A 26118-nucleotide genomic window follows, 5' to 3' on the forward strand; every position below is an offset into this window, starting at 1 on the left:
AAGATAGCACAAGGGTTAAATACAGCAGTGTTGGGATTAAACCCAATTGAAATAGCCTGTTTTCAGTCACTTTGTTCCTTTAAGTTACATTAATTTTACAGTACTTAAAGAAACGCTTGCTAAACGTTTCCACATACATACTGTGCTGATCTTTAAAGCCTACTTTGATAAATAAAGTTTTCTTGGAAACTGAGTTGTTTGATCTTAAGTTTTTAAATGTTATACACTAAAGAAGAGTTTTACTGAAAGTTAGTTATGTAATTTAAATATTTAAAGCAATTCTAATTTTCTTTTGCAGCACAAAATTGCATTCCAGCTCTTTTCAGTGACGTTCCAAACCTTTTTTTTCCTGATCATTTAGACTGGAAAGAAGCTGTTTGGATTAACATTTTCAGAATTTCAATTCTATGTTCATGTTCTCAAATCTGATTTTTACCCTTGATTAAGCTCAGGGAGGTTCACTAAGTCACTTTTATGTTTTATAAAATATTCAAATCGTCCTGTAGGGATCTGATCCCTCATAATTCAGCCTCTTTAGGCGAAAACATTTACAGATTTTGCAGGAAATGCATCCTTCTGACACGAGTGATCAAAGTACTAGATGTGTCACAAAAATGGCTTCTGAGGGTTTGAACCTCAAATTATGAGGCCCATCAGTGTGTGTTGTTGTTTCCATGTTGAACGGACTTCAGAGAAGAGGTTGACACAAGCCACCATGAAGCCAAAATAAGAGCTTTTTTTATTGTTATGGGGAGCAACACAAAGACCCCCCCCCCCCCCCGAGATCCAGACACAGTTTCTTTCACCTCATTTGCTGAGATCCCTCACCCCACCCAGAGCGGCTCTCCCCCATTAACCCCAAATTACCTTTTATACCAGCTGCAGCCGCATTCAGACGGAAGCGGGCCGTTGCCAAGGCGACACGCTTCATGCTTCATCCACATTTACTCAAACGCCAACTGTGAAAAAGGTGTCAAACAGTTTATATTACCAAATGCAACAGTGAGCTCCAATTCAGATGAAAACATCCAAACTTATTATTATTATTCACTCTGACAGGGGGAAAGCTTGTTACTATCAAATCTACTACAGATGTGCTCAGACACGTCGAGGCAAAGCCGCTAATCACCAGCAGGAGAGAGAAATGATATCAAATCTGAGCTAAATGTTTGTGAAATCAGGAACACTTAAATGTTTTGTTGAATTTCTTGGCTTTTTGCGGTTGTGCTCACGGGAAAAATTAAAGAAACTTAAGTACTAGTGTCACTGCTGAGGCTGTAATTCTTTTTTTTTGTACTTTCGGATTGTGTTTTCTGTCTATGAGATTACATCTATAAATTAAGTTATATTTATGTAAAAAGTTGTTGTTTTTTGTAAGTAAATCCAGATTTATTTAATTCATGGGGTATTTGTGACAGTTTTTGAGTTGTTAGGGCTGTATTCCTTTACAATCCCAGAGAATGGAGCGGTAAATGAATTGGGGGCTTGTCCGGGATCTGAACTTGGGACCTCTCACAAAATGTGATGGCATATTAGGTCACTGCTCTAAAAAGTTCTTTAGAAATGGTAAAGTGCTTTTTTTGGGCCGAGATGCTGACTTTGCACCATATGGTACAAACCACCAGCAGCAGAGTCAAAGTGAGAAATTTTGTTGATTTCTTGAATTCTAAATTGAATCTGCTTCAATTTGCTGGTTTCTAAATTTAGATGTTGTTCTCCATCCATCACCTTGCAATATTTGTCGGCAAAATATGCATTTAATAAACAAAAAGAAGATTTTCTCTCTGGTTTGTTGTTGATCATGAATTATGATGTCGTGAAAACACATTAAAATCATGTTTTCAGTTGTTTTCTAATGATTAAAATAAAACTTTCTTTTCGGTATTGAGCTGTAATCCAGTTGATCTTTTTTATGCAGAAACTTTGGGTTTTCCCTTAGATAAGAAATCAAGCTCGATACTTGTTATTGTTCTTTTTTTAAAGAGTCTTAACTGTGATATTTGCCAGTCTTTGTGTTGCTAACTTTGCATCGGACCTCCAAGAGCTCCATCTCAACATGTCCGTCACAAATACATTTCACACTATGGAAATCTACACTCAAGAAAAAACATTTCGGCCTCCACGAATCCATCAATCTGTCGCTGAATCTGGACCAAAACTTGTCAGAAGAATCAGGTTTCCTCCAAAATCATCACATCGGTTTGACTTGTGTTCTCACCATGAGCTGATGCCCCCCCCCCGGCAGACAAAGGGAAGATGAGATGGAGGGTAATGATCCCAGTGGGACACTGGAGGAGCTAATGGGGAGAGGACTCAACAAAGACAAAAACAAGATTAGTATTGATGTGAACAAGTCAGTGCGAATATAGAACCAACGCGATGAACTCAGAGTTCATTCTTAGACCACGGACACACGCGTGAGCATGTGACGCGCGCTCAAGAACACGGGTTCCTCAAAGGGTCTTAAGCAAATGGTGTTCACATACGTAGGTCTGGTCAAAGTTAAACTAGTTTAACTTTTACACATGCTTTATGGGCGTGAAATCTGTTTGTAGAGTCAGAAAACTGTGGTAAAAACCTGCGTAGCGACAGATAATTGGAGATGTTTCAAAGCGGAAGCACAAAACCCGCTTCTACGCGCGTTTACATAGACTTTTTGTTGGACGTGGTTGCCTGAAAGCACATTTTATCTATTTTTTTTTTTTTTTTGCAAATGCCCGAGCTAGCAAGTTGTCTTTATAAGCAATGAATCGATTAAAAGTACAATAATTAATAGTAAAAAGAAAAAGAAAACAAAAACCATAAAACTAAAAATAGTAACATGACCAACAAGATAAAAAAAAATCAAAAATCATGCACACATTTATGAAGTACCGGTCTTAAAATAATCAAAATTTGTCAAATATGTTCAATTCAGTTTTATTTATATAGCCCAATATTTACAACAATAGTCGTCTCAATGGGATTCATACCGGTAATTGTATAATAAACATCAATAAAAAGAAGATAAAGTCATAGAATTCAATGGCTGATTGCCAAACCAAACTAAACAGACTAAACTGGACTTATTCTGATGTTGTCAACAGGTAAGTCCACTTCTTGCATCTTTTTCTCAGCCTTTTATCCGTCTTCATGGCGGGAAGTCAGAGGTCATCCTCCACGCTGAAGGAAGACCCCGGCAGATGTGTGACGCTCTGACAGCTGGCTCAGCAGCTTCACCGCAGAGAAGAAAGCTCCGAATCTGTTCGCCTTCATTTTTGTTTTGTTTTAATCTCCACATTAAGAGGATTGTGTTTAAAATGCAGTCATGAGAGAAGATACACATGCAGATGTTGCAGGGGCGTGCACACACACGTGTGCATGCACACACACACACAGGGTCCAAAGCCATCTCTCTGTGTAATACACACTAATCCCGACCGGGTCAAAGGAAGGATTCCTGATCCAAAGAGAGTGCTCTGCCGGGACTAATTGTTTTAATTTTAGATTTATGCTAAATATTACAGTAAATGTTAAACGGATGAGGGGGAGGGGGGGGTGCACAAACTGGAAAATGTCACATGTGAAGGAAGGACTCAAGTCCTGCAAAAGCCCCACATCTGTCATGTTGGTGTGACAGTGGGTGGGGTAGAAAATGTGTGGGGGGGTGGGGGTTAAGAACTGGGCTTTGAGGGAAGAAGCTAAAGAAAAGAAAGGACCCATCTGTTCCTGCGGCGGCAGATCAAGAGAGCGTCGGCCGGGGTCGGACGGACGGACGGAGGGAGGCGGGGGACGGGGCTCGTTTGGTGCTGCTGCTTTTGGTCGGTGTGGAGAGTTCTCCTTCCTCCAAGGTAGCTTTTGCATGCATCACATTTCTGTAGGTATCAGGCAATCCTTGGTGCAAATGCTGCAGGCACTTGAACAGCTGAACTTTACAGAAGTGTCATTTTAAGTGAACCTCTGGGCTTCTAAGGGCAGAATTCAAGGGAGGAGGTCTGCAATTGTGTGAGGCTGCACAACAAAAACTTTATCTAAATACCAGATATAACAGTTAAAAGTAAGATTATGATCAGAATGGGACATTTTGATAAGAATTTGTGTTTAACAGAGAAAGTTTTTAGGCAGTCTTTTTTGATTTTCCCTTGTGTGCTTTGATGCCGTTATTCATCTTCCATTCTTCCCCTCCATCATCTCTTGCTGTAGCTGAAATAGTAGACCTTCTAACCTAATTAAATTAGGCATCATCCCGCTGACGTGCACACACACTGACATGCGGTGGAGCAGCCAGCGATGCCCTCCCCTTTGTGTTTTATGGTAATACCCCTCCATCTTCTGATTGAATCTGGTGGATTGCTTCCCCCGCGGGAATAGAGTGACCGCTTCCCGTCAGCTTCTCCTGCTAACGACCTCCGTTTTGTTGCGTCGACATTGGATGCTGATGGTGCTGATGGTGCAGGGAGCGACCGAGGCCAGCGTCAGTTGCCTGCACAGATAAACAGGAGGTCAGCAGTGGTTTCAGTGGAGTCCATGCAAAAACATGCAAAAATTGCATTTAAACCCAAAAAAGTTGCCAAAGTTTTTAACACTCAACAGATAATAGAAGCATAAATATGTAATCAAGCATCAGGTTAATCTTAAGCATCCTACAGCACTAAGAAAACAGTGACCTAAGAAGCTAAAAAGTTCAGAAGACTTTTTAAATTTAGTTTTAAAAGTCGATGGAGCAGCTTTGATGGGGCAAAACTCCCCACATCAGAAAACAGGATCACCCCGGATTTTTCAGAACAACCAAGTCCTGAATCAGGACCAACAGAAAGACCGTGTGAGACCTTATGACTAAACAAAAGATGGCATTTGGCAGAACGTTGACGTCACCCATTGACGGTAGACGAGAACTGGACTGAGTGACTCTTCCTCCATGGTGGTCCAAGCAGGAAGTACCCACTGGCTCCAAGACGCCAAAATCCCTATGGAGAAATAAACAGCTGTCATTCTATTGGTCAGAAGAACCATTTTTGATCTGATATCTGTTTTTGTAAACATTTTCTTGATAACCCTCTTTTTTTCATTATATTTTTTTTATCAAAGTTACAAACTGACCAATTAGATGCCTCCAATAAAAGTAGGTGGAGTCTGCTGGCCCCCACATCCAACGTTCAAAACGTTTGATTGGCAGATTTCGTGTTGCCCGCATTGAAGGGGTAGGGGTGTGGCCCTCCACCAAGCTCTCTCCTGATTGGTTGGAGTGGCTGCCAGAGATGTTGACTTAGACCGACTCAGACCAACTACTGTTTACTGACGATTTCTGGTTCCAACATGGTGGCGTCCGTCAACGAAAAAATGGCGCTGAGTTGACTTCATTTGGTTGGAGCCGTAAGTAAACCCTTTTCTATGGGGGACGGTACAGTAACATAAATGTCAGACTTCCTTCTTTTTTTAAAGATATGCAGCGCTCTTGCTTTATTTTGTTTCAAGTCTGATGGGTTTATATTCAAATTTGTTCAATTATGTGTTTTCATTTCGATTTGTGATTTTAATGTAAAAAAACTCCTTAAGACATGAAGTTTCCTCACTTCCAGAAATCGACTTAGTCCCTTTAAGCAGCTTCATTTCCCTTTGATTTAACTGCACTTACAGACATTTTAGGACTTTTCCTCTTTTTACCGTGAGCATTATAAAGTGAAGTTTCACTTAGACTGTGGGATTTAGTGAAATATAACAGCTGGGCAGAACAAAGCAAAGTTTACAGCTCTGTGTGATCCACGGGTTTCACCCACCTGCCAATAAAAAAATGCCCTAAATACAAGAAAATTTGAGCAAAACTTAAATCAAAAGAACTGGTACAAAGAAAATGTTCCCGCTGATGCCGATTCAGGTAAATAACTTGAATGAAACCATGTAAAACCTTGGAAATTCAATGTTGTGCTTAATTTCTTAAATTGTGACCTTTTTAAATAAGAGTAAAGAGACATTGAGTGAGAATCCGAATTGCCTCCAGGCCCTTAAAGCTTCTCCCTGTTCCCATGAGTCGATGACAACACGAACAGTAGCCGATCATCTGCGTAGCAGCAGCGCTTAAAATATACATGACATCGGTTTTATAACCTAAAAAAGTCACGCTAAAACAAAAAGTCATGACTTACGTATAAATGTAAAGTTCTGTGCTTCAGAGCACGCCCACATGAAGAAATGTGTTTTCTCCTCCGTGCCACAGATGATAGATGGATACCAGGCCCTATCGGTCGCTATGGCTCCAACATAAATAAACACCACTAAAACTTCAAATGCTCCTACAACCTGCATCTAGTGGTCTTTTGAGGAACTGCAGCTTTTTCCTGGTTTGGATTAAATTCAGAAGTGGCCCTAAAAGCAAATCCCTGGACATGTTAGTATGTTATTCAAAAGCTCATCACTGCAGAGTTCAACTTTATTACCAATCGACCCAAATAAAATTGGCCGAATTTGTTTCTCCTCTTCAAGTAACGCAAATCGCCGTATACGTTCACATTTTCAGAAGGATGTTGTGTCTATTCCCTATGTAGTTCCTCATTGGAATAATCTAGTTTACCAGTTAGAATGGGAAAAGATCTGGAATCTACCAGCAAGTAAAAGAAATCTCCTTTAAATAAATCCATAAATTCTACCCATCAGACTATATGTGCAAAGATTCAAAAAAGACATTGATGTTCCCCGCTCCTTTTGTCAAGAACACACTGAAGATGCTGGGCATTGACTTTGGTCATTTCCTTTTTCCACTAAACTCTGGTCTAAAGTTTGTAACTTCATTTCCACGTAGCCTCAGACTTCCGTCTTTGCTTCGAACCTGTACTGGTTGGCCCCACCCACTGTCCTTCTCATTAAAAAAGGACAATTATACATCATTAATCTCATATTATTATTATGCAAAAGGCACATTCATGAATCCAAATTTACAAATCACCCCCATCATTTCTCTTTCTCTGTCAAGAAGTGATCAAACGATATATAAACACAATAAAACATTCTCACAATAAGAAAGCGATTAAAACACTCAATCTGAGCGTCAGTTTCAATGTCTTTGTAACACATAAGAATAACACCTTGGCGTGTTCTTTGCCTGTTATGGCATTTGTATTGCAGTTTTGTATTGGATCGTTGTAATCAATAAAGTTTTTTGAAGGAAGAAAAAAGTCAAATTCAGAAATGAAAGGCGGGATCTTGGCCTGGAACGTCTCACGTTTACCTTTAATCCATCGCATTTGCACTTCTGAGATTTCTGACCTTTTTTATAGAGCGACTTCTGAGGAGTTTAAGGTGGAATTTCAGATTAAAACACAAAGCAACTGAGTAGAAACTTTAAAACTGGGAATCCTGTGGTGAAAAGGTTTTTACGTGGGATTGGGCAAATTTCAAAACAACGATTTAAAAAAACTGTTTAAGCAAAAACAGAAACAGATTTGGACAAACCGTGAAAGTCGTGTCTGTGTCTGAAACGGTTCACTCCACAAAATGAGGTTTTAAATCCTCGAGGTCAACTTCTCGTTGATAAAAGGTCAACAAAGTAAACTGCTTTGCTTTCGAGCAGGGATGGAGAGTCAGCTCACACTCCAGATGTGGATTTTCATTCACAGAGAAGAATAAAGCTTTGTGTTCCAACAACATGCAGCCAAGATGAAGCTGTGGATTATTTTCCTCTTACTGAGCCATGGATTGATGAAAGCAGCCTCTTCTGCTGGTGTGACCCCAACGACCTCTTCTGAGGCGAGGCCGAAGCCCACTGAAGATGGCAGCACCATGCTGGTGGTAAATAGAAACGTTTAAATCAAGGGGATGAATGAAAACTTTCAGATTTTATTCCCACTATTTTTTAGTCATTTGTGGAGACAAATGTGCACAAATTTAATGAATGTGAGTTTAAAAATGCCATTTAAAGCTAACAAAATTAGCCTCACTGATTACACTTGATCGTGTTTTTCTTGAGAGAATTAATGTTGAGGAAAAAACACTTTCATTGACTTCCTGTTTTGCAGAACTGGTTGACAAAGTATGGCTACCTGCCACCTTCAGACCCTTCCACAGGTCAGCTGCAGGCCTGGACAGCTGTCACTAAGGCCCTCAGAGCCATGCAGAAGTTTGCAGGCCTCAAAGACACTGGAGTTTTAGGTAAAAGACACCGATTTCGTCACACTGCCCTCTGCGTTTGATGTTTGGCATCTGACAGACTTTGCTTATAGATGAAGAAACCGTGGCGCTGATGAAAAGTCCACGTTGTTCTCTCCCTGATGAGGAGGAGTCATTGAAATCGTCGGCTCACGAAGAGGGAAAAGAGGCCAGGAGGAAGAGGAGTACGGTCTCAATGTGGACCCGCAGGAACATTAACTGGAGGTTTTGAAAAAGCTCTTCATCTTCACTGTAGATGCCATTTGTTATTCACTTATGTGATTCTTGCGCCAAAGTATTTACATCTCACAAAGGTTCCTCTCAATTTTTCTTTCCACCTTAAGGAGGTTAAGACAAAATAGTTTACTGTTAATGATCCACTCCAATCCAGTTAAAATGATGTTTGTGTTGTTTTTCCAGGCATTTTTCTCATGATGGAGGACACATGTAAAGACAATTAAGCATTTATTTTCCCCCCACTAAAATTCATTTGGAACAAGCTTGTATTTAGGTGCTATCAGCGAGCTACGAGCTCCCTGCTCCGCTCCATTCTGATGCATCTACTTGCAGACAAATAAACGTCTTTATTTCCCTGTCTAAACTGGAATCGGGCTCACAACTGTACGGCTGGAAAGCTCTCATATCGATCCCCATTTTTGTTCCACCGCTAATTTTAGGTTGGGGGTATGAAGGGATGATTACAGTGGGGCTTTAAGTTCCAAAATCCCTCACTTGAGGAATGAAATGACCAGTGTTTGAGCTGAAATGGCAAATAGTTTAACAACATTTTTGCTTTTTGGTCAAATAAATCAAATTATTGGTTGTTTAGTAATTAAAGTCACTTTTCAATCATCTTTGGATCTATTTTTTAATTATGATCATGACGTTTTCTAGGACAAAGTTTCTGCAGAGCGGCAGTAGTTCATTAGAAATTCCCATCTGAGTTGTGACCCCCCCTCCCCTTCCAGTTGCTGAGAGCTCTCTGTTTACCTGATCTCCCACTATCATCCAGCCCCTCACACCCCTACATGAACATTACCAGTGCAATAAAAATGGGGAGCTATCCAGTTGTACAGTTCAGATCCAGATTCCTGCTCAGACGAGGAAAACAAAGACGTTAATGGATCTATTTGTCTGACAGTGGATGCATCAGAATGGAGCGGGGCAGGGAGTTTATGGCAGCGTGCATTTTCTTCGTCACAAATACGATCTTTTTTAAAGGGTATTTGTTTTATCTGCTCCTGATTCACAACAATTTGAACAAAAAAATACTCAGAAATGCCATTTCATTTTTAATTTTCTTTATATATATCCTGATTTATCAGAAAAATGCCACTAGAACGTGTTAAAGAACACCATTTTCATCTGAGTGGGTCTTTAAAAAGTTGCTGACATCACCAAACCTGCTCGTCTAAGTCTCCATCGTTGCATTTTTGGACCCACTGAGCACCTTTCCTTGATTCTCAGGGTCCAGTCTTATCCCTCCTCTTCTCATCTGTCCCGTGAGATGATTCGCTCGCTGGTCTTCTATGCTCTCAGAGTGTGGGCGGATCCCATCCCCCTGGAGTTTCATGAGGTCGGCACATTGGTTTGCTGCTGCCCGATTGGATCAGAGAGGCTGCAGAAGAACTCAGCGGGTGTGCTACTGTCTCTCCAGGTGGGCAGTCCAGAGTCAGCTGACCTGCAGGTGGACTTCCTCCATGGTTACCACGGGGACAGCTATCCCTTTGATGGGGCAGGGGGTGCGGTCGGCCACGCGTTCTTCCCTTCAGACCCCGCCCGGGCGGGCGGGGTCCACCTGGATTCAGAGGAGCAGTGGGTTTTCAGGCAACCAGGTGGAGAAAACATTGTCTGTCCTACGTCATGCTGGTTCTTGGGAAATATTTTCAAAATAAAGTCAACATTTCTTTTTAACTGGAATTGGGACAAACTAGAACAAAATGGTTTTTTTGGACAACTTTGGGTTTTTGCTCAACAACACCCTCCGTGCTCTGAAAAAAAGTAAAAATGTCTGTCACAAAACGTTGAAAAAACACGTTCACTGACTGATCTTTCGTTTTCCTCCTCTCTGTTCCTGCCCAGACTCAGAGGGAACCGACCTGTTCACGGTTCTGATCCATGAGTTTGGCCATGCTCTGGGCCTGACTCATTCGTCCTCCAGGCACTCTGTGATGCGGCCGTATTACCAAGGCCCTGCAGGAGATCCCCTTCACTACCGCCTGGGACACCAGGATCTGGAGTACATCACCCAGCTCTACGGTCAGACCCTCACTGAAAACATTCGTCTACCACAACTGACACCTCCGTAGATTTAGAGTACGGTTTTGAGGTAACACGCACCAAACTTTATTTGAACGTCATCAGCCAAGAGACGAGGGAAAACGGAATTCGCCCTTGAAACCGGCTCAAAGGAAAAGCAGGATGCTGCAGTGTGTAGAGTAATTGTGGACAGCTGTGACTTTGTTGACTGCTTGACCTCTGGCATGTTGTTGAGGAAGTGCAGACGGACAGATTTAGCTGTTAGGACGATCAAAAGAAGAAAGATCTTTGATGAAAGACGTGAATGCATCATTTTGCATTTGCATAATGGCGTGCCAGCATGACAGTCAGGCAGCTGTGTGCTTGGAAGCATCCATCCAGAGGAATTATTGGATCCAGTTTTTTTTATTTGGAACAAGCCTAATAACCAGTTCTTGTTCAGCTAGAGCCTCTATAGCTTTGCTTCAAGAAGAGCCTTCATGAGATTTATTATTTTGAATATTTCTCATAAAATGTTCGACTTTGACTTGTTCTAAAAATTCAACAAAGTTTCAGTCCTAACTGACCAATACGGGTGGCAATTGGTGAAAAATGGGCAAACCTGTATGGGGCACCCAGATGGACTATTCATGCACATTTTTTTTTACTACGGACAGGTTGTGATGACACCTGTACAACAGTCCTGTTGACTGCGCCCGGCGCCCGTTAGTACTGTTCACGTGATACGTGTGCACTCCTTGCTGCAGCCTGACTGTTAGAAATGAAGACATTAGACAATCAGAATGTCGTTTCTGTGGGCGTCCAGCGGGCACTAATAGATCACATGCACACTCCATGCGTGCAGCATTCAATACTGTCACCTTACTAACCTTACTCTGCGACGGCATCGCCCTTACTTCATAAGTGCGTGCACACACCTTCTAGGGACCTGGAAAACCCAAAAACCCACAGCACTCGTACAGGTGGACGTGACGAAGATTTAAAGTGTTGTTCTTCCTTATCCCATTTTGACTCTGTACATTTGTTCTGAGAGGGTCAGCCCCTATGATGTCAGGGGAACTTGAGCTGTGATGGGTTAGTCAGATCACAGGGAGCATAAAAATGAAGTGAAACTTTTCCAGCTTTGTGATTTCTGTAAACACCTGACACAAAAAAAAAGTCTAGAGTATAATGAAAGCAGCCATCTCTGTCTTATATAAGGACCAAGAAAAAATGTTTTAGCTGAAAATTATTCAGATGATTTTTTTTGCAACAGCTCTTTGGTATCTTAGATTGCACAGACAGACGAAACCTTCGTACAGCATCTGTGATTATGTGCTGGAAAAGTAAACTGCATCCACTGCTGATCAACCTAAATATGCTTTGGAAGGAAATAAATCCGTGCTGCTCTTTACAGCCAAACCCATATGACAAAACAACCGATGAAAACGTATTTTAACTCTGGTAAATAGATAAATGCATCAATCTTCCACAATCAGCCATTTGTAGCTGACCTGACTTATCCTGCCTCCTGTACCCATACAGTTACAGGTATCATCCTCCAGCCCAGAAGCTGCTGCAAAAATACTCAAAACCTTTCAATCCTGACTTCATAGATCATTTTTTATTCAAAAACACGAAATAAAAGTCTCACTAAGAAACAAATGATTCTGGATCTATTTAAAATGAATAAATAAGTCAGAATGCAGACCTCTCTAAAATGACTCTTCTGTTGTTCCAAAGAGCATTTCAAGTATTTTTTCTCCTGTGTGTTTCCTGGTTTAGGGAGACGGAATCAGCCGCTCGCTTCGGAAACTCCTCGCCTCACAGCAGACCCTCAGCTGCGCCACAGGAGCAACCCTCCTCACCATCCTCACCATCATCATCATCATCATCATCACAGACATGGGTACGACCAAAAGAAAACCAAATGTGTCTGGAAAGAGTTCAGTGGATTCATTGCAGATTTGAAACATTTGTGAAATAGAAGCTCTTGAACTTTTTCAAAGCAAACTTCAAACCTTTAGAGTTTGATGTAAACTTGTTTTCATAAAAGTCAACATTCAAGTTCAGAGAAAACAGAATAATTCAAGTATGATTTAACGCCACAGAACTATAATTATAGCGTTCATCTTTCAGAAAGTCATAATAGATTTCAACTAGGCCAATTTATTTTTTATTATATAATTAGACGGGAAAACATTTTGTTATTTTGTACAAGTCAGATAATTACAGTGGTTCATATTAGTTTTATCAATCATCCACTTTACTTTTCATCTTATTTTTTATGTAATTAATCTTGCATACCTCCCTTTGTCCCCCCAGTCCTTCCATAGACCGCTGTAACACCAGTTTTGATGCCGTGGCAAAGATCAGAGGAGAAACTTTCTTCTTCAAAGGTTTGTAACTTAAAGACCCAGTTCAATGAATGTGCAGTTTTTTGTTTGTTTTAACATGTTCTTGTGGCATTTTTCTTATGTTGGAGGACATTTATAAAGAAAAATAAGCTTAAAAATGCATTTCTGAGTATTTCTTTATTTAAATCAGTGTAAATCAGGACCAGACGAAGTAATGCATTTTGAAAATGAGCATATTTGTGTAAAAAATATGGTGGGAGGGCCACAAGCTCTGATCTCTCAGCAATGAGGAGGGAAAGTGGGGGCGGGGTTGCCCACAGCTCAGAGGTGAATTTCTAATGAACTCCTGCTGTTTTTTTGGCTAAAAGTGGCACAATCATAATTAAAAGACCACTGGGAACAGTTTGAAAATAGATCAAAGGATGATCGGAGCGGGATTTTAACAGAAAAGTCTAAACAAAAAGATTTCTTTCCAAAAAATCTGCTTAACCTACACCTACACTTCTCCATACTCTTCATCCTCCAGGTCTGACCATGTGGCGAGTCAACAGTGGGGGGTTGGTGTCGAGGCGGGGGTCTTCGGTCAGGAGGCTGTGGAGGGCACTGCCGCCTGACCTGCCCCAGCTTGAGGCGGTGCTAGAGAGGCCTTCTGACAACGCCATCCTCTTCATCAGTGGTGAAAATCCAAACTAATGAATTTGTTTCACAAATGCCCTCAAGCCAACGCCAAAAAAATCACAAAAACCCTAAAACCAGGACAAGCTTTTCAGCTGAAACCCAAAGAAAGACGAACTAGTTTATCTGTCAGCAGTAGGGCAGAGATTCAGGGCAAAAGGAAAAAGCAGCTTTGACTTTTGTGAGGCCAGCTCCACCACAAAGTCACATCTCAAAGTGTCACAGATTTTTGATCAATCCGACTGTTTCAGCCTCATCACCTCAGAACTTCTCCGCCTTTTCATGCAGGCTCGCAGTTATGGCTGTTCAGAGACCTGTCCCTGCAGGATGGCTACCCCCAGCCCCTGCCTCACCTCGGGATGGGGGTCAGTTTGCCGAGAGGAGACGGGGAGGATAAAGAAGAAAAGGAACCTCAGAGGTGGGGTTTGCAATGGGACACAGAGGAGGGACCGGTGTGGGGAAAGCTAGGAGACGGACAGAAGCAAGAAGACGTGTGGTCTCAGCTGATCCAGGAGGGCGTAAACGGCATCACCACAGACAGTGACGGTAAGCTCCTCCTCCATTTGGAGTTTTCTACAAGCCAACGGAAAAGACAACAGATATTCATGGAGAGACTTTCTCCGCCTTTCTAGGCTCCATCTACATCTTTAAAGAAGATTCCTACTGGAAGTTCAAGTCTCCAGGTTCTGCGCCTCTGCAGGGATACCCACGATCCTCTGCTGCGGACTGGCTGGACTGCGCGGACGCTTCACCCCTACCCAGTGTGGGTGACATCTCCCTCGTGTCGCCTGCGGGAAGGCAGGAGCTCAGGGAGCGACGAAGGGACGAGGAAAAGGAGGAGGAAGCTGTCAGAAGAAGAAACAGACACGAACATGAACCCAAATACAGACAGGACGCCGCGCTGTACAGCTGGACGCAGTGCACGTGCCAAAGTGGAGCTCTGAGTCACAGCAGCGGACCATTGACTTGTGTCTATCTCCTCACGACATGGATACTTTTGAATTTCTAAAGGCATTTCTTCATCTAAAAGCCCCCATGGATGGAAATGAAGCATCGGTTAATTTATGGTTTTACCGAATGCTAGCCTGCTGATTGATTTGTCTCCTTTTTGGAAAGGGAGTCACCTTCACTCAAACTGATAAAAAACAAAGGAAGGAATCTGAAACCAGAAATGGCACAGTCTTGAGTTTACACCTGTTCCAATAGTTACTTTTGCTGGTGCTTTTTCTTTTTAATAATTTCAGTGAGAATGTAAAAAGACTGAGGACTGGAAACATTTGGTTCACTTTAGGTGAACCAGAGTTGGTTTCCCCCGATAATATGGAACACATTTTCAGCTTAAATACACCCAAGCAGACCCTGATCCTGGATCAGGAAACACACTCTGACACATCTTTGGAAGTGGTTCGTTTCTAATCGGACTGAGCTTTTTGGTTTGTTCTGGGATTCCTCAGTCTGAATGGTCTCTGTGCTCGGGGCGGAACAACTGGACCAAAACGGCTGCCGTGTACGCAACGTAGACAGAGTATTGCAGCAACGATGAGACTCAGCAACTCCTTGAAATGTGGTCGGATGAATGCAGGCTCAATAAAACAACTTTTAACGCGACACAAATTGCTTCTCGACAACCTATATATCATAAACCCTTATCAGTGTTCCTTCTTTGACGTCTCCTCAGTAACCGCCCTGCAGCACATGTTGATATACGTTCAGAATCTAAAGTTTAAATAAGTGAACTACCCCAGCAAGGATTGGAAAGTGGAGGACTTCCGTTATTCTTTCTCTTGCTGCTTTGCCCCGCCCCTCGTAATGCCTGGCCAATGACTTGAGAGATCTTGAGTCACATGGTTTTGTTTACAAGCTTGTCTTGGGAATCTTGAAAAGAAAATCAATGGAAACATGTTCTGGCATTTCTATTAAACAAGAAATCTTAAAAGGAAAATATCAAAATCTAGAAACCAGGAGTTCCAAATAAGCACTGAAAATGGGAAAATAAGCTCAAAAAGCAAGTGTTCGATAAAATTACTTCAAATTAAACGTCGTACAACCCAATTTTCTTGCTAGTCTCAGCAGATGGTTTGTATCATGTGTGTTCATTTTGTGAGAGAGACAAAATACAAGTGTATTACCTGGAAATGACTCATTTTAGAGCAAAATGTGAACAAAATGAGAATCTTAGTACAAGTTGGCCCATCTTCATAAATCTTAATAAAATCTAAAACTAGTACTTAGAATATAAATGTACATTTTTGCTACCCAAATATTGATGATAAATCCCAGTTTAGCTTGTCAACATTTACTGAACCTCAAAATAATAATGAACCAAACATTACAGTGCAATTTAAGTAATTTTTCTTAGTTTAAAATGAAGCTTTTTCTATTTTCAAGAGTTTGGACCAAAAATATTTTGACTCATTTTAATAATAATTTCCTTGTTTCTAGATCTTCACTCTTAATGAGAAAAAAAGTTCTGAAAAAAGCTTGGAAAGGTGTGAAAACAACTTAAAACCTGGTAAAAAAAATAATAATCTTGAATGTCTAAAAACAAGGTTTTAAATCTTTGCAAGCATCAATAGTTCTCTGTGGTCATATAGATATGAAAAAAAACTGAATGTGGTTAAAATTTGTAATTTTCTTTATGTGTAAAGTTTTTTTTTCTTTTTGAGAGATAACAATCTGAGACCGTGATGTTACATCAATCCCTCCACTTACTCCTAACACCTTCTTCCTACAGGTGGCTTTTTGTGCCTCCTGTGTAATCTCTTTCAGACTTTTATTTTGAAGTGCACTGCATCTGTAAAGAGCCAGGAGAGAACAAATTCAGTTGTGTTTGTTGTGTTTTGTTTGCTAATATACTAGTAAAATGTATTTTAAAAACAAAAACTTTACGGAACAATAAAGAGAAAAAACACATAATGAGGAGACAGTGAAACTCAGCTGCTTGCCTTCTATGTGACAAAAGTAGTTTAATTCTTTAGGAGGTAAAATATGCTCCACTTGGCTGTGACAGCTCCTGGTTGAACAACATCCCTTGTTTTGCACAGCTTTTGGAGTTTTTTTGTTTTGTTTTTAGCTCCCACATCCACTCCCTAAAATAAAATGAATGAATTAGGAAGACATCACAGAAAATGTTTCCACACTTTAGACTGGAATGATGGCTAGATCATTTTTTTTGCTGTGTTGCCCGCTGTCATGGGATTTTTTGTTATCCTGAAAATAAAACTACCGTGCCTCCAACGAAATGGTATTTTCCAAATCAATTAAACGTCATTTTATTTTATTTTAAACGGATTTTATAATGGTTTAAGTCAATTGAATTTGATTTGATTACCAGCTTGCCTCAGACAGATAAATCTGAATGGATTCATCGTTACACCCCCATTAGCTCTATTGTATCTACGCTTAAGTTCAACCTCTCAGTTGAATATCTGACAAAGTAAAATACGACTAAGGCCGTGTCCCAATTCACTCTAACACCTAAAAATGTATTTGGTGCCGGACTTAAATCCAAATCGGACACATGGTCTCTACATTTTTTTAGACGCCAAATGTGGCACCACCAATTTGTCGAAGTGAAATCCTAATAATAGTTATGTAGACCATGAATCCACAATGTTTTGATGTTAAAATTTGGATAATTTCTAAAAAGTTTGTTTTTTCAAATGACAAACACAATGCATTGTGGTCCATATCCACCAACGTAGTGAGAATTTATGCACAGAGGTTGTGTCCAAATTCCTTCCCTACTCACTATATAGTGCACTCTGTAGTGCGTTCGTCATTTTGTAGTGCTGTCCGAATCAATTCCAAAATCCAGTGCCCTAGAAATTTCCTAGAAGTCTCTGCGGAAAACCTGTGTGCATCGATGCTCACTACATTGGCTGATACAGACCACAATGCATTTCGTCTGAACGGCTTTTGCCAAAAAAAATTTTTTTTTTGACAAACCATCAACATTTGCATCTTTAGAAGACAGTGGATTCATTAATAATCGTCGCAAAACGCTCATATTAATTGGATTTAAACTTTGTAAAATCGATGACGTCATATCCGCCGTTTAAAAAAAAAAGTACTGAGCGTGGTGTCTGAATTGCTTTTAAAATCCAGGGCACTAGATAGTCCCACACTATGTAGTTTTTTCGTAGTTAGGGGTTAGGGTTGGGAATTCTGACACAGCCACTGTTTGTTTGTTTTTTTGCAGAGACTTCTGGGAAATTTCCAGGGCATTTGATTTTGGAATTGTACATTTGGACAGGATGAAAAAAAAAAAAAAGGCAACGTAGTGCACTAACCGGGAAGGAATGACTAAATTCAGAAAAAGTGCAAAACAGCAAAAGAATTGATTTAAACATAACTTTATTGGTATGGCAAATAAAAAGAAGTTGACACGGGTTAATAAATAGTACATTTCAGAAAAATAAATACTAACATTGTTTGACAAAAAACTGGGTTACATTCAGGGTGGAGTGTGCAGTTTGAGTTTGACAATAAAGTTGCAGTTTGCTCCAAAATATAACATCTTTACAAAAAAAAGAAAAGAAAAAAAACTCAACATAGATCAAAAGACAGTTTAAATGAGGAACGCATTGATAAATTAAATAAATAACAGGCAAACAATCACATTTCATTGTAAACATCGGTGAGTTGAATTTGACCAATGTACCATCAAACTGACATAGTGTTTAATATTTATCTTTTTGGGGACAAATCTTGATGTATTTGATCATTTCTGGATGAAACGGCTGCAGATCAATTATTTTTCTTCTTGAACAGAAGAAACGAATGAGTTCAGTTTGGTTTAGAGAGAGCAAAAATGCTGACATATTTAGGTTTGAAACACAAGATTCTACTGGATTAAAAAAACTAAAGCACAACAGGTGAAATAGACAGTTTGATAATAGATTATTCAATCTAAGATTAGATATTTTTCAGTGAACAAAAGTCATAAATAAGAATGTAAATACGCTGCTTTGTTCCAGATGGAGCACTGGAAGCGGTTTCCTGAGTTTAGGGTCGTGCAACAATCACACAAAGTTCTGATCTCAGGATTTAGGAAAAGGCTTTTACTGCATTGTATTTTTGGAATGTGTGTTCCAGAACCTCGTGGAGTGCATACGGTGAGATGATGGGCTGAAGTTTATCCTCAGATTTACACAGCTCTGTCTGAAAAGAAAAGAAAAGAAAAGAAACACAGCAGGTGTTAAAAATGAAAAAAAGAAAACATGTTCTGGTAATAATGGACAGTGAAGACTTTGATTTTTCAGTGCCAAATATTTTAGATGACAGGATTAGATTTTTGTACTACAGTTTGTTTTCAGAGGTGTTAATAAAAGATAATAAAAATGTTAAGTTTGTCACAAAACCTTCTTTTTTAGACATAATATAATGTATTTGCAATCCTTTCCTAGTCAGTAGTTTAATAAATAGTTTAATAAATAGGCGTTCTTGTTATCAATATAACTAGTGTATTGCAATATCTTGATTTTTATTTTTAAAATTTGAATGTGTTTTGATGCCATGTCAGTTTAATGTAAAGCACCTTGACTAATACGAGTTGAAAAAGTGTTATACAAATAAAGTTTGATTTGATTTTAAAACAATATTTATTATATTTTCAATTGTCTAGATAGATTGATAGTTGTAGTCTGCATTTATAAACTCAAACGCTCTGAAATGAAGATTTTACTGCCGTCTAGTGTTTGATGCATATACTACACTGAACCCTAGCAAAGATTTCTAACCTTGTTTTTAGACATTCAGGATATTTTACCACTTTTTAACTTGTTCTAACTCTACAGCTTTATAAGCTGCTCTCAAAATCAGCACAGTTGAGAATTTTCAGTCTCATTAAGAGTTCGGATCAAAAAATGAGGAGATTATTAATAAAGTGAACAAGATTTTGTTCACATTTTGTTTTGAAATGAGTAATTTCCACCTTTTACAATCGTCTTTTTGTCACCGTAATGGAAAGAAATGACAATTAAGTACATAGAATCGTGAAAAAAAATTAGCTTACAACTAATAGACTGTATGAAATTTCTTTAAAGTAATTCTATCTTTTTCAATGCTTGTTTTTCTGGATTTTGACATTGTCTTAGATTTCTTGTTAACTAAAAAATTCTTGCTGCACGGACAAAGAATTTTACGACTTTTTAGTGATTTTTTATTCTCAAGATTTGTGTTCTTTTGCTATTAAGCCACGTATTTCACAGAACACAGGAGCAGTCGGAAAATCCTTCCTGGTTCAGGATACAGGCGGGCAAAAATAACAGAGGGGCATTATCAGATTCTTGCGTTTTACTTACTGGGAGGATGGAATTATTCAATTTCCTTTCCAGATGATCAAAATTGAGATGATCCGTCTTGCAGGATCCTGTAGGTTTTTCCAGGAGATTCTTGTAAGACTCGAGACCGGCCGTGAAGTACCTTATGCAAACCTGTGGAAGGAGGAAAACAAGCTCACAAACTCATCAGCTTCACGGGAAGTCACTAAGGAAGCATGACCTACCTGTGTTTGGTTGTTTTCTGTCTGAAGTACTTTAAATTCCTTGGTAAGGTTGAGAAAATGGCACCCGTTGTTCTGTTGAAGCAGACAATGCACTCATAAGTACCTCACATTGGCTCAACTGAAGTAAGCGCAGAGCGTAGAGGAAGTGGTAAAGCTATCATGATGATGACGATGTGTGTGCAAACAGAGCAACCAAGACCCAGTTTGTAAAAGATTAACTGTTTTTATCCTCAAAAGGGACAAAGAATTGTTTAGCTCTCTACCCTCAAAATATCGCATTTTTGAGGAATGTCAATACTACGTTTATGAAATGGTAAACTTGGACTCAGTGCTCTTTGAAATTAGGAAAAAGAATGACTCGAACTAATTTGTGGCTGCAAAAATGTGGTATGTTTAGCTTTCAAACCACTAATATTGGATAACGATAAAGCTATAGGATGGATTATTGAACTGCAGTTGCTGATCAGCTCATATCCGTGTAGAAAAAAGAGCATCAATATGTATTTTGGAGAGAATTTTTACAGATTGACAAAGCGGTAAAAAGGTTGCTGTGAGTGCCCAAAAAACAGCCATAATCTAACCACTGTTATTCACTAAAGTAATAAAGAAAATGGATAAGATGCCAAACTTACAGGGATGTCATCCGAGCTGCAGTCTGGTGTGCACTTCTGCAAAGAAATAAAAAATAAAAATAAAGTTAAACACTTCACAAAAAAGCAACATGTTTAGCTAAAAACACCAGCTGAGTGTTGCATGCAGACGCTGCAGAAAGACACAATAAACGGCTTGAACAGTTTTATCTACCAATCTGTTTGAACCCACACACTGTCATCACTTGTCTGGTGACTGTCATGTCAGTCAGAAAGCTGCTTCTACAGCAGCGTTTGGCGTTGAAAATCACAAACAACTCATTAAAAATCACAAAATGTTGAGTTTAACCAGACAAGTTTCTATTTCACGAATTGCAGAAAAGAGTAATTCATGTCGCAACACAATCGCCTTTCACAAAAGTGAAACCAAAATGGGTGTGCTTTGGCACAATGTGATCATTTCTTACCTTTAATGTTTCTCCTAATTGTTTGATCTGAATCCACAACTCATGGTCAAAAATAGGAGCGCTGGACGAGGTGTGAAGGAAAACCAGCAGCAGTGGGAGCAGCATCCATGCAGAGGAGGAGGAGGAGGAGGAGGAAGACGATGAGTTTGCCATGGTGGATGGACAGGTTCAGGTTTCTCTGAATTGACAGATGCGAGCAAAAGCTTCTTCTGGGCTTTAAAAGATTCTGCTGCAAAGATCCAATTGTCCCCAGCACTTGAAGAAAGCCTAGTGTGGTGAAGTCTCTCTTGCTGCTTTGTCTCCCTCCTTTTATAGGGCAGCAATTTTTGAGGCACCTACTCTGGACCTTTCCTGGGGAATCCCAAGACATGTTGTCCATTTTTCTACGGGTTTCATTCAGAATCTTCCCACGCAGGATGTCCTTACTCAACAGGTCCCTTGACACTATGGCAAGTGTGCTATGATGCGAGCCACATATCAGTTCATCTGACTTCTTATGACTGTGGCGGTATTTCCTCGACTCTTCGAAAGACCTGACCGTCACCTCACATGGGGAAAAAAAAAGTTTCTGCAGCAGTCTTACAGCTGTGGGCGGGTCCCAGGTAATCCAGATAGGTGAAAATGCCGACTTCTTTCAACTGGACGGAAACCCTAAATCTTCAGACACATGCTTACACACACAAACATGAAAGGTCACAGTTCAACAGTGAAAATGAATCTTTTCAAACTTGTTTCAAACTACAAAGACAAACGGATCCTTTGTTGAAATGAGCGCAGGAACCCTGAACCCCTACGCCTCTAGTGAGGATCTTTGCAATGCAGGCAAAACTTGATCAAAATTCTAGAAATGTCAAACAAACACAATTTCGTGACTTCTAGGGGGGGTGCTTGGACATCACTGCCAGCAAGCAGCAGATGTCCTCCTAGCACCCTACCCGCCAATTTTAACCGCACCTTAGACATTTAGGGCCCCTTGGTGGGGAGGGTGAGGGGACGTCACTGTGAGTAATCAGGAGATGTCCCCTTAGTGCCCTACCCGCCAATTTTAACTGCACCCCCCTTAGTATACACACCCCTCCCCCCTCAATATATACATCCCAACATAACCACACACACACATGCACACACACACCCTCTCAAACACACGCACACACATTTTGCAAGGAAGGTGGGACCTAGGACCATCTGTCCCTTACCCCTTCCCTGGTGGGGGGTACGGGGCCCTTGGCAACGGCGGCCGTATCCCTTGGGTGCCGGTTTCCTGGGCCCGACGGAGCTCTCTCCATGCAGGGAGGGGGTCACATTACACCTGAGCCGGGGGTGTGTGTGTCCCTGGGGGGTAGGTTCGGGTAATGCCCCTAAGCGCTGGGCCCCGTCAAATTTCCAACTGTGGCCGAGCCTGGTCAGGCCATGTTTACAACACCCCTTGTGGGCCCCTTTTTTCCCCGGGGTGCCCCCCTCCTGGGCGGGGGCGGCGGGCCTCTAGTGAGGATCTTTGCAATGCAGGCAAAATTTGATCAAAATTCTAGAAATGTCTAACAAACACAATTTCGCAATTGCACTGTTTACATTAAATCTTAATTATGCGTGTAAAAACAAACTCAGACCGTGGAGCGGCGAGCTCCTTACACGTGGGAGTGGCTACGGATGAAGCCATTTTGGGCAATGGTGATTTTACAGAGGAGCTGTGGCTCCAACAATTCCACATGAGACGCTCAACTTTTGATGAGCTGTGTGATGCTGTGTGAAGCTGTCGGACCTCTGGTGGCGCCCGCTGTGCAGTGCCGAAGGCCCCCAGTTCCTACCAAGAAGCGCATCGCCATCCGGTTGTTGGTCACGACTCATTAAATTCAAAAAAGGTGTTTGCAGTTCTGTGACATATGTCAATTTCAATAAGCCTAAAAAATCACCTCTTTCATGCACAAACAACTTCTTTTTGATAGACGCAATCTTTTTAGAAATTGTCGTGTTTCCATCAGGAGAATGTATTTTTCACTCATCCAATTTGCCCAAATTCATAGTCAATGGAAATGTAGCTACTGTGTTTTTTTAAATCAAATCAAAGCAAACTTTATTTATGAAAAAAAATGTACTTCAGAGGAGATAAGGTCACTCTCCATCTGCTGCATCTCCAAACTCACCTGTTCTGTCTTATCAATGTTGTTGTGTTTGTTCTCCATTTAACTGTTATGCAGTAACAAACATCTGTCTGTTATCGACTGCATATGAGAACTGGACTGAGAGACTCCTCCCCCATGGCGTTCCAAACAGGAAGTAGCTGCTGGCTAGAGATCCATAAAGAAATATACAGCTGTTACTCAGTCATTCCTTTGTCAGAATAACCATTCTTGATCCATTACCTTTTTCTAAACATGTTTTTGATAATCCTAATTTTTTCAGGATATTTTTTCTGTACTTCAAGTTAATCAAACGATAAACCAATCACTGCTTACTGATGATCTCTGGTTCCAATATGGTGGCCTCCATTTCAAGAAAATAATGGCGACTGAATTGGCTTCATTTGGTTGGATACTGTCAACGTTCACAACGCGTGTTCCAGTGTTTTTGTGTTTTTTGTCTCTTTTCTGCCCTCTCTGACCCCATTTGATTGAGGCAGAAGAATTATCACGGTATGATGATTAAAAGAGGTATAGTGTGACGCTTTGGTGCAATTTCAATAAACTACCTCCCTTAATGTTACGCAGGGTTGTTACGTCACTCTACACACCATTATCAACTTCTTCAGATGGTCTACAGCAACAGAAGTGTCATGGTTTGCGTTTGTTTTGTCTTGGTTTTTGTTTTAGTTCTTGTTCTGTCTTGTTTGGTTCTGTTTCCTGTTTTATTTTGAAAGGGTTCCTGTCTTGTCATGTCTTGAGTTGTACTTCCTTGGTCCCCATCTGCCCTGATCGTGTTCACCTGTGTCTTGTCTGCCCTGTCTGTATATAAGTCTTGTCTCTGCCTTCCTCTTGTGCTGGTCCATTAGCTTCTTGTCATAGCGTCAACGTCATCTTGTCATAGCGTCTTTGTTTCCATGTTTCTAGCCACGTTCATGCCATGTTCCATGTTCCATGTTCCTCGCCACGGCACGCCACAGTAAGTTTTGTTTTGTTTTGTCATCCTGCTCTGCAGCGCCTTTTGTTTGTTTGTCATCATTAAACCCTTTAGTCCTGAACCCGTTTGCCTCCCATCTCTGCGTCTGGGTCCTACCGGCTCTCGAGCCCCCCTCACCGTGACAAGAAGACCACACCAGTGTCACTCCTGTCAGCTAAGAACAGGAAACTGAGGCTACGATTCACACAGACTCACCAAAACTGGACAATAAAAGATGCAAAATCGTTGTCTGGTTTGATGCGTCCCCATTTCTGCTGCCGCATTTGGAAGGTAGAGTCAGAATTTAGCGTCAACAACATTAAAAGCATGAAACCATCCTGCCATGTATCAACGGTTAAGGCCGGTGGTGGTGTCATGTTGTGTGGATATTTTTTGGCACACTTTGGGCGCCTTAGCATCAATTGAACATTGCTCCAATGCCACAGCCTACCGGAATAGGCTAATCATAGAAATCTACCATTCTTCTAAACACTAATGTCCAACGTTTAGCCTCTATTAGCATTATTGTGTTAATGTATCCTGTTCTGTGTTTGATGTTAGACAACAATTTTCATGGTTTTAATAACTCATATTGTTTACGAATAGATCTTTAGTCTGTTCCCTTGATGGATAAAATAACTAAAAGTAAAATCTAATCTTTGTTGTCAATTGTTTTGTGACTTTTTCAGTTAAAATAAGGGCTGCAGGACGGTGCATCAAATTGGGTTAAATGAGATTTAGCATCAAACTTTCCAACTGAGTATCAAAGGATTTGCTCAAGTGAAAAAAGCCTCACTGTCCACGTATCTCACAAGCCCAAAGGGGATTTAGTCAGAGGTGCTGTGCTTGCTTTTTCACACAATCTCCTTTGTCACCTTTCGTTATCATTGAGTGACATTTTGAGGGGATTCTCTTGAAAGGTAAATGGACAGCAAGTTCCAGTGATTTCAAAATATAAAACATATTGACATTCTATAATTTGTTCAAAGAAAGAACTAAAACAAATTTTTATTTTCTAAATTTTCAATTTTTGGCTAAAAAAACATGACCAAAACCCAAAGGTCAATGTTTTTGTTCAGCAGATCAGTGTAAACAAGGCTTTCCCCAAGCGTGACAGTGAACTGAGCGCCGCAGTCGGGGGAGGAGAAAATGACAGTGATGCAACAGAATAACATCCGTGGTTTTCTTAGAAACGCCTAGGCAGCCCACATCTAAGACTTCTGAGCGGCAGCGGAGCCAGGACAGCCAAGAAATACAGAAAACTTTCAAGTGTGGTCCTTTTTCCTGAATAAAATAATATATAAAAACAAAAAATGTAAAAATATTTATTTTTGAGTAATATTCTGTCACTTATTGTGCAATGTTAGGGTATTGACAGGCCAATTTTATTCTTCGGAATAGTACACCTTAAAGTAAGGTCAGACTGGGTTCTATTATTTTTTTTATAGTTAATCACCTAATTATTGATTTGAAAAGCCAAAATTCTTCACAGAAAACAAACCGACACTGGAAGATTAGTTTTTTTTCTGTTCAAACCAGATTCCATACATCCACTGCTGCTTTAGTTAATTAGAACTCAGTGTATTTAAAGTTCCACTTCCATCATCTTTTGATCTCTTTTCAAAGTGCTTCCATAGGTGTTTTAATTATTATTATGCTATTCTTAGCCAAATCTCCCTTCAGCTTGTGGCCCATCGTATTTTCTTACGTCACAAATACTTTTTTTTTTAAACAACATTTTTTCCTCCGCTTCTGATTCACAACAACTTGAATAAAGAAATACAGTTGAAGCTTAATTTTCTTAATACATGTCCTCCATCAGAAAAATGCCACAACCGCAGTTTTTTACTGTTCCACATCCTGGATTGTCTCCACTGCTTTTTCGCATCAACATTCAGGTTTCAACATTTTTTTTATGTTTGAGTTTATTAAAAGAAGTTTCTTCCACCAAACACTGTCTCCTGCATTTGGAATTCCTTCAGCAGAGAGGCTGTTTATTACGCTCTCAGCTACAATAATTATAGATTTTTCACCTAAATTTTACAGAAACAAACCTTTTAAGACAGAAACAT

The 26118-nt window shown here is 40.3% G+C and overlaps 2 protein-coding genes across 3 annotated transcripts; one reads left to right on the forward strand and one right to left on the reverse strand.

The window, feature by feature from the left end:
- Nucleotides 1-3691: 3691 nt before the first annotated feature.
- mmp17b (matrix metallopeptidase 17b) lies at nucleotides 3692-16305 on the forward strand. Of its 2 annotated transcripts, XM_020706805.3 has the most exons (12): nucleotides 3692-3830; nucleotides 7590-7761; nucleotides 7989-8121; nucleotides 8193-8343; nucleotides 9586-9694; nucleotides 9776-9953; nucleotides 10201-10377; nucleotides 12142-12265; nucleotides 12682-12755; nucleotides 13240-13389; nucleotides 13677-13934; nucleotides 14021-16305. In XM_020706805.3, the coding sequence occupies exons 2-12, from the start codon at nucleotides 7630-7632 to the stop codon at nucleotides 14395-14397; spliced, it is 1863 nt and encodes a 620-aa protein (XP_020562464.1). In that variant the 5' UTR covers nucleotides 3692-3830; nucleotides 7590-7629; the 3' UTR covers nucleotides 14398-16305. The 2 variants fall into 2 exon arrangements, with proteins under 2 accessions (XP_020562464.1, XP_078810528.1); XM_078954402.1 differs by lacking the exon at nucleotides 3692-3830 and having other exon boundaries at nucleotides 6672-7761.
- A 1422-nt stretch (nucleotides 16306-17727) lies between these two features.
- Nucleotides 17728-25602, reverse strand: LOC105354980 (uncharacterized). The gene is made up of 5 exons (XM_078953753.1): nucleotides 20954-25602; nucleotides 20529-20564; nucleotides 19897-19968; nucleotides 19694-19825; nucleotides 17728-18551 (listed from the first exon to the last, which is right to left on the reverse strand). The coding sequence occupies exons 1-5, from the start codon at nucleotides 21104-21106 to the stop codon at nucleotides 18438-18440; spliced, it is 507 nt and encodes a 168-aa protein (XP_078809879.1). The 5' UTR covers nucleotides 21107-25602; the 3' UTR covers nucleotides 17728-18437.
- Nucleotides 25603-26118: the final 516 nt, after the last annotated feature.

The sequence above is a fragment of the Oryzias latipes genome, chromosome 10, assembly GCF_053564925.1.
Source record: "Oryzias latipes strain Hd-rR chromosome 10, Olatipes_Hd-rR_3.1".
Lineage (NCBI taxonomy): Eukaryota > Metazoa > Chordata > Actinopteri > Beloniformes > Adrianichthyidae > Oryzias > Oryzias latipes.